The sequence below is a fragment of the Gadus morhua genome, unplaced genomic scaffold, assembly GCF_902167405.1.
Source record: "Gadus morhua unplaced genomic scaffold, gadMor3.0, whole genome shotgun sequence".
In the NCBI taxonomy this organism is placed as follows: Eukaryota; Metazoa; Chordata; class Actinopteri; order Gadiformes; family Gadidae; genus Gadus; species Gadus morhua.
Window position 1 is genome coordinate 80,933 of NW_021963965.1, and position 18,349 is coordinate 99,281.

The 18,349-nt window shown below is 43.6% G+C and overlaps 1 protein-coding gene across 3 annotated transcripts in view; it reads left to right on the forward strand.

Moving 5' to 3' along the window:
* Positions 1–2,215, forward strand: part of LOC115538269 (putative E3 ubiquitin-protein ligase ARI6) — a 71,238-nt gene extending 69,023 nt beyond the window's left edge. For all 3 annotated transcript variants that reach the window (XM_030349952.1, XM_030349954.1, XM_030349955.1), the window contains 2 exons: positions 1,180–1,341; positions 1,434–2,215. In XM_030349952.1, the coding sequence (XP_030205812.1) occupies positions 1,180–1,341; positions 1,434–1,883 (612 nt within the window). In that variant the 3' untranslated portion in view covers positions 1,884–2,215. The remainder of the gene's footprint in view (positions 1–1,179; positions 1,342–1,433) is intronic.
* Positions 2,216–18,349: the final 16,134 nt, after the last annotated feature.

An 18,349-nucleotide genomic window follows, 5' to 3' on the forward strand; every position in this document is an offset into this window, starting at 1 on the left:
ATATGTTGTTCACACAAACAGCCCATCAGGAGAAAAGCAGGAGAATATCAGGGCTTACACGTCAATTTATGGGTAACGGGTAATTGTTCAATCGAAAGTGTAGTATACCATGCATGCAAATCAATGATTCAATAGCTTTTACTGTTATTCAGGGCTGAAAAGTGCATTGAAATTTTAAAATGCATGGCAACTACTATTGGTTAGTTGAAAATAATAATCATTATTTGAGTTCAAACATCTCTACAAGTCTCCTGGCCAAGACAGGCAGCAGTAGCCTACAGTCACAGTCATAGCTTACACACAAAACATAAGAAAAATAAAACAACCTAAACAGTCGCAGGGGGGAGGGGGGATATCACAATCGCAAGACATTTGGGGAAGCTCTAGGAGGAGGGTAATATCACATTTGAGCAACGAAGGGTAGTCTTGTGATGCACTCTATAGACATAATTCACCATAGGCTACTGTGTTATTGACATGTTTTCGTTCTGTGTTAGGACTGTCTCTTTCAGATCACGTGACTTGTGTGTTGATATGCCGGTCGGCCTGATGTTTGAAATTTATGGTTTTTATATGACAAAATGAACAACCTGCCATCGCTTGTCGACGTGAGAAATTGTCTCTTCACTTCTTTTATGCAATTTCTACAGTCTATGGACAGAACGTCTTACCTGGGAGTTTGTCGACGGCAACGCCATGAAAACATACGGAAGGGGGGAGGGGGAGATATCACTATGCAAGACAGCGGGATGCGGGATCAATCTTTCCGTTGTCTTTCAATGCGTGCGTGTTTGGGTGCGTGTGTGCGGTGTGTGTATGCGGTGTCCTGCGCTGCCATTGTCTAGAAACGTCTGCGTCAGCACCCGCTCGCGCGCGCGTGTGTGTGTGTGTGTGTGTGTGTGTGTGTGTGTGTGTGTGTGTGTGTGTGTGTGTGTGTGTGTGTGTGTGAATTGCAGGCTGCTTGGCACATGCACACTGACCAACTGGTTCGACAGACCTGTTATTATATAATATTAAGATAATTAAGTTACTTATTTACTAATAATAATGAGACATGGGAACGAATAGGCACAATTCTGTTTTTAACAGGGTTTCCCATAGGCTAAATAAAATAAAGAATTTTGTCTTAGAATATGTAAAAGTCTTCCTAAAGTATTGCTGTATTCCAATGTCACACAGGGGCAGTCCAAATTTATTTGCCCAGCCCTTCAGCCGGATGGCAAGAAGTGTGGCGCCGAATGGTCTTACCAAGAAGTTCGTCGCTTTGCTCTGTTGACCGTTGAGGAGATGGACCATTTTGAGAAAGAACTCGCCTGTATAGTTGCTCCCAAATTCAAAGCAGTGAGTATCCTGATAATGTTTCTGCATAGTAAGGGTCCCTAATATTTTAACTATATGCTAAAAAATATTCTGCTTCCTGTGTTCCCAAACAGTGCCCTGGCTGTAAAACCTACGTGGAACGACAGGCCTTAGACAATCTCTGTTTCCAATGCACTATCTGTAAAGAAAGCAACAAGCCCACCAAGCAGTTCTGCTGGCAGTGTCTGAGGCCGTGGAAGGGGAGGGCGCCGCGCAGCGACAGCTGTGACAACGACGACTGCTCAGACAAGGTGCTGGATCTGCTGAAAGGGTGTGACACCATGACCCTGTCCCAGGTACCGGGGGTGGGGCCCTGCCCTTCCATCCGGGCCTGCCCCACCTGTGGCATGAAGGTGGAGCACAACCAGAAAGCCTGCAAGAACATCCTGTGCCCACGCTGCCAGGTGGAGTTCTGCTTCGTGTGTCTGAAGCTCAAGAAAAAGTGCTGTGAGACCAGCAACAGCTATACAGCGTGCAGCAGCGGCGTCGCACCGAGGCAGACCGCTATTCCGACATGGAACTGAACAATTCATGTTCCTAAGAACACATGAACAAGCTGCACGTTTAGGCAGACTGACATTTTTGTCAATGTTCTTTGGCTGTAGCTTACTGCACTTGAATCAATTTCTTTAAATTGAAAATACTACTGTGCAGCTATGCATTACATATTAGGGTTAACCTTTGAATAATCCACAATACAAACTTTTGTTTTGGTTCGGGAGTTAAGCATTAGGCCTCTTTATAAAATCTCTGTATAATGGCTTTTAATAAAGTACTAATTTTACTGTGCTCCTATTATGTATTCTGGTTGAAAACAAATTCATAAATAAATCAACATCATGTATATTAAATCATACTGTACATTTTATACATTCTTATTTCTATGTTTATTCGATAACCAACATAAATACAGTTGGTAACAGAATAGCAAAACCAGAAAGATAATTGGGAAACATTATGAGATGTATTGATCGAGGTTGATGGTAATTGAACTAAATACCTTTCTACAAATCAAGGAAGTGTACCAGATGATTCTCTACAGCTGTATTTGATCAACAGAATGTAAGTTACCTAGCAACAATGTTTAAGCAACAATGTTTAAGTTATGAAAACCATTGTTGCAAATACTTAAAGTTACCTGATAGCGGCTAGCCATGTGCATGCTAGTCTCCTAGCCATGTGCGTGCTAGGCTACCAACAATGTCTATAGGCTACTAGTAATTGCTAGTAGCTAGGCTGCTGTCCATGTCCATGCTAGGCTGCTAGCCATGTCCATGCTAATCCTAGCCATGTGTTCGCTAGGCTGCTAGCCATGTCTATGCTAGGCTGCTATTGCGATTCCCCTCACATTAAAGGCCCACTATGCAACTTCGGGCATTTCTTCGCTGTTTTCTTGGTTTTGGCACGCACATTTCTCTACACAGCGCCCCCTAAAGCTTCGTAGTAGATATTTCACAACACTGTCGTAACAACTCGTTGACGTCCCTTCCCCATGCTCTTCTACGCGAGCCATGTGCATTTGTTTTCAAAGAAGCCGGCGAATGCGCGGAGCCATGTCCGAAATAGATGTTCATAAAGTGTAGGCAAGGTTATACATTTTTAAAATGGTGTATTTGCATTGCAATAAACATAAATCCATCATTTTTTATAGTTGACGGGGAGAATTTATACCCTAGGTTATAATTATTTTATCTTAGGTTGAACAGAACAATCAGTGTAAGAGGTTTTAATAATCGAAATAAACAAGAACCTGTATTCGGGGATTCAGTCTGTATCTGGGGGACGAGACATACGAACAGCAAAACACCCATGGAAACAAAGGTGTTTATATGGTTGCAACCAAGCAAGCTAGAAACAAACAGGGCTCACAACAAAACGGTCGAGAAAACAATTTTTACAGGGCTCAAAAAAATGGTTGAGCAAACACATGTGTACAGAGACTATCAGAATCAAGAATATTACGCAGACAAAGTTCACCCAAGGGTACTTTCAATTTCAAAAGCAACACGGCCGAGTCGGCGTCTGATTTGCAGTCTTCTTTTTCTTTCAGTTCACGCTATTCCTGAAAAGCTTGCCCAACGTTTACTCGTGTCTGGCCTCTCTGTCGGTCTGTCTCCCTTTTCTCTTCTTCTGTTCCTCCGACATTGGGTTTCTCTGTCTCTTTTTAGTCGGCTGATCTATGATGAATATAACAATCCATTAGATACTTGTGTTTATATCGAGCCGGTTTCGTGTTTGTGGGTCTGTGCCGTAAAGCAATTCGTTACTGTAGTGACCATAGTAGTGACCCTTGCACAGAAGCATACGGCCGACATCTTTCTTTTTTCTGGGTGGAAATAGTAACATAGTTACGCCATTAAATGCGTTTATGGAAACATTTTTAGCGAGAAATGTGCATTTTACTTTGAGAATGTTCGCTCGGTGAATGTGAAGGATGTTTGGTTTGATAGTTATGACGAAGAGTGAACGCTCCGTTCACTTGCATGGACAGAGTCTCTGGCTGCTAAGCAACCTCAACGTCTTGGCGGACTATTTCTCTGCTGATCAACACTACGAATGCTGGAAACACACCAGACACACCATGTGAAGTTATTTAACCCGATTATCGTTATTAATGAGTCCTTAGCCCAAGTGAAGGAGTTCAAGTACCTCGGGGTCTTGTTCGCGAGTGAGGGTACTATGGAGCGTGAGATTGGCCGGAGAATCAGAGCAGCGGGGGCGGTATTGCGTTCGCTTTACCGCACCGTTGTTACGAAAAGAGAGCTGAGCCGCAAGGCAAAGCTCTCGATCTACCGGTCGATCTTCGTTCCTATCCTCACCTATGGTCATGAGGGTTGGGTGATGACCGAAAGGACGAGATCGCGGGTAAAAGCGGCCGAGATGAGTTTTCTCAGAAGGGTGGCTGGCGTCTCGGGATAGGGTGAGAAGCTCAGTAATCCGTGAGGAACTCGGATTAGAGCCGCTGCTCCTTTACTTAGAAAGGAGTCAGCTGAGGTGGTTCGGGCATCTGGCAAGGATGCCTACTGGGCGCCTCCCTTTGGAGGTGTTTCAGGCACGTCCATTGGGGAGGAGACCTCGGGGAAGACCCAGGACTAGGTGGAGAGATTATATCTCAACACTGGCCTGGGAACGCCTCGGGATCCCCCCGTCAGAGCTGGTCAATGTGGCCCGGGAAAGGGAAGTCTGGAGCCCCCTGCTTGAGCTGCTCCCCCCGCGACCCGACCCCGGATAAACGGATGAGATGAGATCGTTATTTATATCCGACATTATTTAATCTAACCCGATCTAAACTCTATCATGCACCCAAACACGGCGGCGTTTGGGTTTCCTACCTCGGACAACAATTGCCTCGCAACTGGCTGTTTATATCTAGCCGGTGCCATGTTTGGGTGTGTGTCTGTGCCGTAAAGCATTTTCGAAACTACAATCTGACTACATTTTCGAGGATACTTCCGCTGCGTCACATCCGGATTGTGTCGGTCCGAACAGATCAAGTTGCATATGCGCTTTTTCACTGGAGAGGCGACATGGGTAAATGACACACCCACCAATCAACCCAGAAATGGATGCAGAACCATCAGCATAACTCTCAACCTGCATACTTAATGTAATTTTGGCTAAAAAAGTTGCATAGTGGGCCTTTAATTCCCAAGTTTTGAAAATAAAAAGTATTTGAACCGAATAACGACTCTGTTTTTGATTTGTTTATTTGGTTTTGAACAGAAAGTTTTGGATGCATGCATCAACTTTGAGTTTGTTTGTTATTTTAAAATGACATTCGCTCGCAACACACACACACACACACACACACACACACACACACACACACACACACACACACACACACGCACACGTTCATTCACGTTCACCCACTACAACCTGCCGATCTTCAATCAAAACAACATCAAGTAAGCGATGCCGCAGCGCGTTGACAAGTCCGTCACGAGTCTCGAGCCGCCCATAGGCTTTATGGTTTATATGTTTGAAAGCCGTGACACACTCTTTTACCAGTTGGCCTGAAATACCACGCCTCGCAGACCTATAAAGAAATTTGTACCATGCGTGTTTAGCGCAACATTGAAAAGGGTCCCGTCTGAAACAGTGTCGCGCAGCGCTGCGTTCCGAACGTTGTGTAATCAAATACACCGGTATGGCGGTATATAAAACCATCATATCCTAACGAAAATACACACCGTTATTCTACTTCATTTAACAATGCTCGATTCTGATTGGCTGGGAGGGGTGCATTAATCCGGCATATTGCCCGCTGACTTGTCGGTTCTACTTGCTGCTGACTGAGCACAGTAGATCAATACGCCGCTTGTATCGTTTTCTATCACATACATTTCAAACATGAGGTCCGTTGTAAAAATAAACCAAGGAGTGCATGTTTGATCGATCGTCATTAAAGCTGACTTGATACGAATGTAACAACTACGTTGTTAAACTAGTGATCAGTTGCAACCTTGTGTGGTTGCTATAGAAACGCGTTACCTACAGTTCTCTTTAGAACTACGGTGAATAAGCTAACGTTATTCACCGTAGTTCTAAAGAGAACTACTTTTCGAGGGAGATGAACTTAAACAGAGCATACATTTAATAAGCATGCAATACGAATAAGAAAAAGGCTAATTATTAAAGTATATGAATTGTTTTATTATGTTGGCCGGCGCGAAGTAGAATAAACGGAATAATCACCTCAAGGCAGGGCAATAAACAGTTTGATATGCCCGGCTCGCGGAAGGTTACCGCCCTCGACTTCGTCTCGGGCGGTAAGCCGTCCACGAGCCGGGCATATCAAACTGTTTATTGCCCGGCCTCTCGGTGATTATTCCTTACTTATTCAGTGTGAACCGGTATAGCGCCCAGCACTAACGCAAGTTGACGCCGCAACAGCATGGGGGCGGGTCAGGGGGCGTTAAAAAACGCCAAGCACCGTTATGAGGAACCGAAATGTGCGTTCTTAGGCCATGTTTATACGTAGCAGGGTATTTATAGAAACAAATATTTCCCCCCCTCCGTTTTCAAAAATAACATTGTGCACACAGCATCGTTTTCAAAAAAGTTGTTGTTTACATCAAAACGCATAAATACGCCGTCGAGCGCCATTATAACTATGCCAAACCTATGGACGGCAGTGTAGTAGAGCTTAGATCGGGCCCATAAAATCAAGCCCGACCCGGCTCGAGCCTGTGCCCGTTCTGTCCGAGCCCGGCCCGACCCGACACATTAACCGTAATTATGAGCCCGAGCCCGATTTTAACCAGACTTTTTTTTTTAATACATATGTAACTTTGTACACATTTGTTACTAGGCCTACTCTGCTAAATATATATGTAAGGGATAATGAATAGAACGCTGGTCATTATCGGGAAAATAAGCACCGAGGGGCGAACAGTACACCGTCCGACGCGCAGCGAAGACGTCGCTTAGCAACGGAAGACGCTGGGCTTGACAAGTCACCGGACTACTACCCATGCAAGTGAACGGAGCGTTCCACGGCATTGAGAAGACCCGTGTAATAAACGCCCATAATATTTCTGTTTATGGCATAGATTTCTCCTCAGATTAGGCCAATAAACCAATGATAAAAATCGATCAGAGGCCCGGCCCGAGGATAGTGTTGGGAAATATTGGCCGGGTCGGCTCGGGCTCGGGCAGAGAATCTCAACTCTCGTAGGGAGAAGGATAAAGCCATGCAAGCCAATCAGAATCCTCAGAATCAACAGCAACGAATAACACGAGCGTTTTCCTGTAACAAACAAACTGTAAACATAGGGCGCTCATATGAGGTTAAGTATTTCCTGGCGCATAATGTGACGCTTCAGAACCTAAAACCCTGTTTCTCCACGTTGACACGACAACACATAACCAGTGTTTTCAGAAATCTCCACTTTGGCCGGAGTTTTTAGAAATGATCGTTTTCTGTGACAAAAACTGTGTTTTCGTGTAAATGAGAGGGCAAACCGCGTGGAAATATCTGCGTTTTCCCTTCGTGTAAACGGGGCCTTATTCGATCTCGTTACAACCGTTTACGTCGGAACCGGTTCCCTACCGGAACCGAGTTTCGTTGCTCAACCCTTATCATGAGCCAAGAAAAAAGGGGGCCCCTGGCCACTTGACACCACAGCCACAGTCGTGGCCCCCCCTTCAGGATTTTCTGTCCAACTTTTTTTTGTATTTGTACAACGTAGGTCATTTTAATGTTGATTTTAAATGCTCTTACACACTTGATTACATTGCTTATTTATTCCAGTCACCAATTTATACATTGCATGGTCTTGCTGTGCGTGCAATACAATGTAAAGTTGTGTTGATTGTTTTTGAACATAGGACCCTTTTTTTAAAAAAGAGTCCTATGTTTCCCGCTTTTCCCAAAAAGGCTCCTATGTTCCCTGATATGTATGTGACCGGGGAACATAGGACCCTTTTTTAAAAAAAAGGGTTCTATGTTCCCCGGCAGTTACGTTTTCCACCATTACTGCCAAATTCCGGCCGAGATAACCACCATTGCATGTCTTTACCTTTTGTGGAAGAGGGAGAGACGTCGGAGAACCCGACGCAGTCTATTCATAATATTGTAATGACCACGGAAGAGTCAACGCCATTAAACAAACCCCGAGAAGCCCAATCCCTACGAGAGCTCCCCGCGCTACGGCCATCTGGAGGCGCACAGAACTTTTGGCCCATTTGATATTATACATACAATTATATTATATTATATAGCCTAGGCTACTATATAGAGCTCCGGGAGTCGCAAACGGCAACAATCACTTTCTCCTCCATGCTGCAGTTCACCCCGGACTGCACTGCACTGAGTTGGCCGGTTGAACGCTGAATGGCTGTTACATTACACATGTCACTCAGTGGCATGTGTAACGTAACATTGAACGCTGATTGGCTGTCATCACGCGAATGTCGCGTCAAAGTTTAAATGTTTTTAAAGATTGATCGATTGCGGGGAACATAGGACCTGTAAAGACAGAGGTCGCATTTAGATTAAAAAATAACATCGTATCGTTGATGACGACCTCTAGTGGCGTGTTGGTGAAATGCGTAAATCACACGTGTTCGATTTTGGAAACACACTGGGCGGCACTTGCCTGATTGGCACGTGAGGTGAGTGAGCACGGGTGAGGCAATAAAGGTCCGCGATTTCCGGACGGTTTTGAAGGGTTTGTGCATGGGAGGACACGAGAGCACGCATTGGTATGTAATTTTTTTTTTTAACTAAGGTGTAGTTTGCACAATGCGTATGTTTCTGGAACTTTTTCCCGTTTGTCATGTCTTCCATGTGACAGCGCATGGGACGGCGCAGACGTCCGTCTTGGGCACGTTTGGTAGAGGCGCACATGGTTGAAATGTTTGTGTGGAAGACCATTGCTATTATACAACAGCGATATTAGATATCATAGTGATATTGTAATTAGATAAATTTGTTTATGATATCTAACCGATTTATTGGATTTCTTTATGATATCCAACAGATTTATTGGATTTTATTTAAGTGTTTGATTAGGCATAAATTTATTTGAGAACTGACTTGATTTAATTTCTCTTTATCAATGGGTTTTCAATCTAATCATAATCATAATCCGAATCCGAATCACAATACGGAATGCTTGTTTTTCATATTCAAAACAATTCATGTTCAATAAAGGGAAGGAGAAGGATTTGAGCTGTCCTGCGTCCTCTTTCTAACGGTGCCATTTCAAGTTGGGCAAGCACAAATGAGAACATAACCCAGATAACTTAACAGGACCCTTTTCCCAGAAAAGGGTCCTATGTTCCCTGCAAAAGTGGGAAGCATATGGCCAGGGGCCTCATGTACTAAGACTTGCGTGGATTTCATACTGAAACTTGGCGTACGCCAAAACCCAGAAACTGTCTTACGCACAAATAAATTCAGATGTATCAAAGTGTGCGAACGCATGGATCCAAGCACGTTTCTTTTGTACTCTCGATCAACGTGGAATTGAGCGCACATGCCGAGGTGCCAAACTCCTCCCTGTCCACGCCCTCATTTAAATATGCAATTTAATTGCAATAGGCCTCTGGACCTGAGATTCACCTCTTAATCCGATCACCTGGCACCATGAACAGAGGCAAAAAACGAAACTTCACGGAGTCTGAGCTCGAGATTTTGCTCCACGAGGTAGAAATGCGCAAGCATATGCTATTGGAACCCTGTCAACAGGGATAAATGCAAAACAAAAGAGAAGTGAGTGGGAGTGTGTTTGCGAGGCCGTCAATGCAGTGGGGTCTCAGCAGCGCACACACTCTGAAATTAAAAAAAAGTGGTCAGACCTCGAGGTGGAGGTGAAGCGGAGGGTTTCTGCCCACCGCCGAAGCGTGACCGCAACAGGTGTGGGGACGGGAGTGGGGGAACTCTCCCCCTTCGATTTGAGAGTGGCCGCTTTGATCGGTGACACAGCTCTCACCGGAGTGGTGGGAGCCCATGCTGAAGTCATAAATGCTGTAATTATACTGGTCATACAATTGGCTGCTTGCAATACACATAAGTCGCGCGTAAAGATGCCAGGATATTAAAGGCCCACTATGCAACTTTTTTAGCCAAAATTACATTAAGTATGCAGGTTGAGAGTTATGCTGATGGTTCTGCATCCATTTCTGGGTCGATTGGTGGGTGTGTCATTTACCCATGTCGCCTCTCCAGTGAAAAAGCGCATATGCAACTTGCTCTGTTCGGACCGACACAATCCGGATGTGACGCAACGGAAGTATCCTCGAAAATGTAGTCAGATTGTAGTTTCGAAAATGCTTTACGGCACAGACACACACCCAAACATGGCACCGGCTAGATATAAACAGCCAGTTGCGAGGCAATTGTTGCATTCATCATGGATCAATTGACTGATAAGGGACCCAAGAGGCGACTGTCGGTGGAACAAAAGAAGAATGGACCAGAAAAGATATCAGACACGAGTGAAAGGGGAACTATGCAACTTTTTTGGCTTGATTTACCTTAATATAACATAGGAGTCATTGCGATGGTTCCATTATACATTTTTGTTAGATTGTTCGTTGTTTCAACTCCCCCTTGCGCATCTTGGCGGAGAAAATGAATATGTTTCTGCCGGCGACCCGCCGCCCACTCTCGCGGGAGTCTCGGGTCTCGCGAAGTAACGAATTGCTTTGCGGCACAGACCCCCAAACACGGAACCGGCTCGATATAAACACAAGTAACTAAGGGATTGTTACATTCATCAGAGATCAGCCGACGAAAAAGAGACGGAGAAACCCAATGTCGGAGGAACAGAAGAAGAGAAAAGGGAGACTGACCGACAGAGGCCAGACACGAGTAAACGTTGGGCAAGCTTTTCAGGAATAGCGTGAACTGAAAGAAAAAGAAGACTTCAAATCAGACTCCGACTTGGCCGTGTTGCTTTTGAAATTGAAAGTACCCTTGGGTGAACTTTGTCCTCGTGGTATTCTTGATGTTGATAGTCTCTGTACAAATGTGTTTCAGGGTTCCCGCGGGGTCTTAAAAAGTCTTAAAAGCATTGAATTTATGAATTTGGAAATAATACCTTAAAAAGACTTGAAAAAGTCTTGAATTTTGATATCTATGTCTTAAAAAATCGGTATAACTTCTCCGTATCGCATTCTCCTCAAAAGTTTCATTTCTTCAACCACTATTATTCTGATTAAATAACGTAGCCTAAATGAGTTGCGCGGCTCGGCTGCCAGATCGACTCGGGGACGGTTCCTAGATGCACAATAATGACGCACTTCCTGTGAACGCTGTCTTTTAAATGCGCATGCGCGTTTCATTCATTCCCATGTTATTCCCAAATATTAACAATCTCCTTTTGTTTTCTAATCTATGAATAATAATCTAATGTACAAATTATTGTTGCCTATACTTGGGTTATATATAAAAGAAGAATCGGTTAACTCCATTCACTGAACGGGAAGATCCACTTTATTTCCATCGCTCCCAACACAGAGGCCCGTTTACACGAAGGGAAACCGCAGATATTTCCACGCGGTTTGGCCTCTCATTTACACGAAAACGGGGAGAAACGGGGTTTTAGGTTCTGGAGCGTCACATTATGCGCCAGGAAATGCTTAACGTCATATGAGCCATAGATATATATATTAACGAGATGCCTCGTCCGCGGTGCTGGCCAATGGAGTCGAACGTCACCACTGGCGGTCATCTTACCACAGTAAGCTGCTCACCCCATAACATTGTGTTGGTAGAGTTACATGTACTTTTTAAATAACCATAACTTGCTAAACCGATTTTCAAACGGTTTGGTTTGTTATAAACGTCAGAGATGTAGGTACATACTTATGAATAATTGTTACGTTCTAAGAAAAATAGAATAATGTTCTAAAATAGGTACAAGATTTCCCTTTACAAATATACGTCAAGAAAGGCTGCATGTTGAAATCCCCACCCTGTACAGAGATGTATTTAATTAATTATTATCCTGTGTTTTCATATGAAATGAACATTAAATAGAACAGATAGGTGCAATAAATATACACATCCACAAGGTATTCATGTTATTTATGTCAAATCAATATATCGGCTACTAAAACTCAGCAATCTATTGTGTTGGTAACTTCACTCAAATCTATCTAGTCAAGTATGCATTTAGACAAATACGATAAAATATGAATATAATATGTGCAACCTTTTGTGGCCGTTCAAGACACAGTGAAGGCATGATGCCAACATAGGTTTGCAGAGATCAATGCACACTGGAGGCATGACGCCACCATAGGTTTGCAGACAACTATTTACAATATGCACACTGAAGGCATGATGCTACCATAGGTTTGGAGAGAACTACATAAAATATGCACACAGCATGATGCTGTAAAAAAGTGTAAATGCCCCCACATCTTGTCAAAGTCCTCACTCCTGAAGTGGTCACTGCAGAGCAGTTTTAACGATTAAGTCGTTTTTCGAAGAGAAAAGCTGCAATTTAAACATGTTCAAGCATCTAGAATTATAAACACGTTAATAACGTTTGTAAGAAACCAAACCGTTTGTAAATCTGTCAAGATTACGGCAAGATAACAGTATTGGCGTTTGTGCAGATCAATGATTTATGTCTGCTACAACAGATTCCACCAGAAAGCTCTACTGTGGTAAGATGGCGGCCTATGGTGACGTTCTAGACGCCGTCGTAGGGCATCTAGTTAATATATATCTATGATATGAACGCCCTATGTTTACAGTTTGTTTGTTACAGGAAGACGCTTGTGTTATTCGTTGTTGTTGATTCTGAGGATTCTGATTGGCTTGCATGGCTTTATCCTTCTCCCTACATTGCCGCCCATAGGTTTGGCATAGTTATAATGGCGCTCGACGGCGTATTAATGCATTTTGATGCAAACGACAAGGGGGGAAAACACCGGAACCAATAATTGAGAATGCAACGCTTCCCCGGGTCCCATATATGTCCCTGGGTCCCACACGTCACTTTGCTACAGCACTAGTTGCTACAACACGCACACACAGACCGCAAACAACAAGCCAAGCAGAAGCGCGAAAATCTTAGCAGAAAACAAGAAAGTTTGAATTTATTTTTATTTTTGTTATCTAGCGACCCATTTTATGCAATGTAACATCATTCTTCCATAAGGCTTTACACAGTCCACATTTTTACATTTGTTTGAGAAATAAATGAACAAATTTTGAACAAACTTTGTCGGTAGGTCTGTGAAATAGGCCGTGAAATAGGTATTAAGTTTTTATATAAGTGGTCTTAAAAGGGTCTTAAAAAGACTTGAATTTGACTTGAAGAAACCTGTAGGAACCCTGGTGTTTGCTCAACCATTTTGTTGTGAGCCCTGTAAAAATTGTTTTCTCGACTGTTTTGTTGTGAGCCCTGTATGTTTCTAGCTTGCTTGGTTGCAGCCATATAAACACCTTTGTTTCCATTGGTGTTTTGCTGTTCGTCTGTCTCGTCCCCCAGATACAGACTGAATCCCCGAATCCAGGTTCTTGTTTATTTAGATTATTATGTTGGCCAACACTCTCACACTGATTGTTCTGTTCAATTTAAGATAAAACAATTATAATCTAGGATATAAATTCTCCCCGTCAACTATAAAAAGGATGGCTTTATGTTTATTGCAATACAAATACACCATTTTAAAAATGTATAACCTTGCCTACACTTTATGAACATTTACTTCGGACATGGCTCCACGCATTCGCCGGCTTCTTTGAAAACAAATGCACATGGCTCGCGTAGAAGTGGATGGGGAAGGGTCGTCAACGAGTTGTTACGACAGTGTTGTAAAATATCTACTACGAAGCTGAAGGGGGCGCTGTGTAGAGAAATGTGCGTGCCAAAACCAAGAAAACAGCCAAGAAATTCCCGAAGTTGCATAGTGGGCCTTTAACAGTGGTATAATGAGCACATACCACAGCCCGTCGTGATCTATTGCCTAAATATATCGTTTTCGGGATATGATATTTTGGTCATATCGCCCAGCCCTAGCCCCGGGGAAGCCGTGGGCCTGCTCGGCCTCGTAAGGCGAGCGGGCGTCGTAGGGCCCGGGGGCGGGGCCTCGTCGTAGTGGCCCGGCCCGGGGGAATTGGTGTGGCGGGGGCGGCCGTCGTAGCCCAGCGCGGGGGGGGGGCTCGTCGTAGCGGGCCTGGGGGGTCTGTACTGCTTCCCGGGTTGGGGGACCACTGGTGGTAGCCCCCGGGCTGCTGGGGCCCCGGCTGGTAGGGGGCGGGCGGGCGGGCGGGGCCGAGGGCTGCTGGTTGTAGGGGGCCAACTGGTCCCCTACGCGCCTCACTACCAGGCCAACTGGTCCTGGTAGTGAGGCGCGTGGCTGTCGTAGTGCGGGTGGGGGTCGAAGGTGTAGGGCTTAGGCTCGCCGTAGCCGCCGCTGGCGTCGTAGCCGTAGAGCGGGTGCTCGCTGTCGCGGTATGGCTGTTTGTCCTGGAACGACGGCTGGTGGCTATAGCTCAGCGACTGCTTCATGCCGTAGTTCACGCACATGGGGTCATCCGTGTTGTACAGGTCCTTCTTCTATATCTGTGGGCAGAGGAGAGGAGATAACTGCAGCCGTCAGACAGCGGCAACACTACATAATGGGTCACAGGCTCAGTTCAACATAGTCTAGATTAACCGGCTCAATGCTTGACTAGAAATCCTTTGGGACTTTGGGGTAAACTGTGCAAAATATTGATATGACATTCAAGTTAAAGTGCAAAAACACAGGCAGACTTGTTCGTTGTCAAAAAGAAAGGCTGAATGTTTGTTTGACGTGATGCATTTCAAGAATAAAGTAGTAGGAATGTACTTTTACCACATTTTGTACACCTGATTCTAGGTTGAACCAGAAGGCTATTTGTACGTTTCTGAAAGGCCTCATTTCAAATGTATGATGTGTAGCTTATCAACTTATCAACTCCTCCCTCACCTCAGGCATTGTTCCAGTGTCTTTCAAGACTGCCAGAATAAAGCCTCTCCTCAAAAAACCATCTCTTAAAGCCCATGTTTCAACTTGAAGACCCCTGTGATGAACGTGTAGATAAATAATGTAGGAACTCGATTTGCGTGAAAGAATTAATCATAAATGAAATTTTTGAAAGAAATTGTGAGTAAAATTACTTCTGCGTCTCAAAAATCTGACCAGACGTGACCGGAAGTGACGCAACGACAGGTAAACATCATCTCTTCGTAATGGAGTCAGACAGTGAAGAGATTGCAGTAGACAGCTCTTACGATGGGCCATTGCCATACAATTATGAGCCGCCTAGGCAAGAGAGGGGTCAGGCAGAGGTAAGGGGAAGGGTCAATGGACAGAGGAGAGAAATAGAGTTGTGGTGTGAGGAGAATCGGTGGAGAATTGGGCAGGTGTCTTGGTGAGTGTCCACGGGCTATAGCTAAAGTTGGCTAATGTTGTCTTCATGTTTATCACACTGCAGTATTTGTAAAAAATCATATTTAGCAATATTGCTGTCAACTTTGTTGTTTAAGCATCCATGTAGATTGTCCATGTAGAATGCAGATAGCTTACATGAACTTCAGACAGGAGCACGGCCCTCTCCAAGCCAGTTAGACCAGAGTAGTGCACTTAAATGTAAATGTGCACAGCATCCATGTAGATTGTACGGAAGAGGATTAGGGCCACACATGTAAAAAAAAATTAAGTTCTGACTTTATTCTCAGAATTCTGAGAAAAAAGTCAGAATTCTGACATTAATCTCAGAATTCCGAGAAAAAAAGTCAGAATTCTGACTTTAATCTCAGAATTCTGACTTTTTTCTCAGAATTCTGAGATTAAAGTCAGAATTCTGACATTAATCTCAGAATTCTGAGAAAAAAGTCAGAATTCTGACATTAATCTCAGAATTCTGAGAAAAAAGTCAGAATTCTGACTTTAAAGTCAGAACTACGGGTATCTGTAAGGACCAATCTCCGTGGGAGAGACACTTTGCTTTATGCAGTAGGAGGAAACCTATGGAAAGACAAGAAGGCCACAATCCGGCCCTAGAATGGCGCGGTAAAAGTGCAAAACCTGTGCGGTTTGGCAAGAATTCCGTACGGTTTTGAATGACTAATAGCCGCGGCTATTAGTCATTCACTCCGGCTATTAGTTATTAACTCCGGCTATTAGTTATTCACTCCGGCTATTAGGTATGCAGAACGAGCCCTCCCTCTTCTTTGCTTGACCACTAAGTTTGAAGGCTGTCTAACCAATCAGTGAAGAGAAATACCAGACTAAAGTAACGCATTGTCGAGACTAGAGCTGCAGTGCCTCCATGTTTCGCCGTAACATAAAGCTGTGTTGTCTTTACTAGTTTCACTACAATGTAATGACCACCACTAGCTAGTGGAAAATATATTTGTGTCTAGTACACTGATATATTTGTATATGTTAGGCTATATATTGAGATGGCAGTGTTCGAAATACCCGTCAATATTCGGGGATGCCCTCATCCCCAGATTGTTCTCGATATGCAGTAGCCAGCTAGGCCATAACATTACAATATTTCATGGATGCAAGCAAGCCAAGACAATAAATCTATATCTATAGCCTACATGACAACACACACACACACGCACACAGACACACACACGCACACACGTTAAACACACTGGTATAGCAATAGGAGCCTGCATTGGCTAAAGTTGTTGGGATGCACGTTATTTTATAACAGGGAGGGGCAAAGTTGTGCATTACAATGCAAACACGACAATAATTGGCACAGTTCTTGCGCACTCAGAAGAACATGAACTGAATAAATGCCAGGTATATAGCATATCGGAGACAGGCACACAATCAGTGCATTTGCAAATAAGAGCCTGCAGTATGACCGTTCTTGTGACATTATTTAACCATCCATCTACAGCTAATACGATCAGACAGATACATCATTGATCACATATAAGCCAACAACAAGCCCAACATCACCACGGCAGGTGCGCTCTCTCTCGCACATTCACACAATCACTCCAACTTCTCCAACTCCAAGGCAAAGCTGTTTCACTAAGACCACAAACAACCACAACTAACCAGCCTACATATCCACAACAATGCACAACAATCAGTTCTATACATTGCGTCTATCTTCTGTTTGGCGCACATGGCTAATGTGCATACTTGCACAGGACTGTCGGCTCCGCTTGTCAAAAAAATTGAACGTATTTGTGAATAAATGCTTTGAATTCTGAATACTGGACTTGGTGAGCTTGGTGAGTTGGCTATGGGACGTGCACTTTTACCGCGCCATTCTAGGGCCGGATTGTGGCTTTCTTGGACTTCCATAGGTTTCCTCCTACTGCATAAAGCAAAGTGTCTCTCCCACGGAGGTTGGTCCTTACAGATACCCGTAGTTCTGACTTTAAAGTCAGAATTCTGACTTTTTTCTCAGAATTCTGAGATTAATGTCAGAATTCTGACTTTTTTCTCAGAATTCTGAGATTAAAGTCAGAATTCTGACATTAATCTCAGAATTCTGAGATTAAAGTCAGAATTCTGACTTTAATCTCAGAATTCTGAGATTAATGTCAGAATTCTGACTTTTTATCTCAGAATTCTGAGATTAATGTCAGAATTCTGAGATTAATGTCAGAATTCTGACTTTATTCTCAGAATTCTGAGATTAAAGTCAGAATTCTGACTTTTTTCTCAAAATTCTGAGAATAAAGTCAGAACTTAATTTTTTTTTACATGTGTGGCCCTAATCCTCTTCCGTAAGATTGTCACCAGCAACATGTGTCTTAATTTTTTTATTTTAGATCCCAGATGTTAAATGAATGCTGTAGGCTATAGCTTTAGCTATAGCTGTAAATGAGCTAGCATATACAGTACTGCGGAGGACGTGTCTGTAAGCAGTTAGTGTTCAGATTAGGATGGGAATATGCTGTTCATGTAAATATCGTCATTGTTACAAGGTTATTTTATTATGACATGCAGAGATACTGGGTGTAAGGCATGCAGAGAAATTGCATCTAATTGACAGCCTATACTGTGCATAAATGGAGGATGGGGTGTATCTCACTTACCTAAGCTTTAGGAAATAAGTAGTCTACATGTCATTTCTTACAAGGCCTTACACCAACTATTAGAGCTACAACAAGGGAAGGAGAGTGAGTTTATCTTAACACATTTTGTTCAACAGGTGCTTGTGTGGTAGATGCGAGGCTGTCCCGTCAGCAGTGGAGTGTGTGCTGTAGGGAGGTTGACGCTTAATGGTCCCTTGTCCGAAACCTCGATCCCCCAGAAGATATTGCCTGCCTCACACTCCATCCAGGCTTTGAAGCCTCCTGTCTGAATCATTTTGTGCTGCAGATAGCTTACATGAACTTCAGACAGGAGCACGGCCCTCTCCAAGCCAGCAGACCAGAGTAAGTTTTGATCAAAAATAATTTGACTCTAATTTAAAGAACCAGCTTTTCTACACCAAAACAGTAAATCCTGTTAAGCAGGTTTTTAAACTCAGCTTTCCATTTATTTCCTATAAAAACAACTTTGGTGTTGT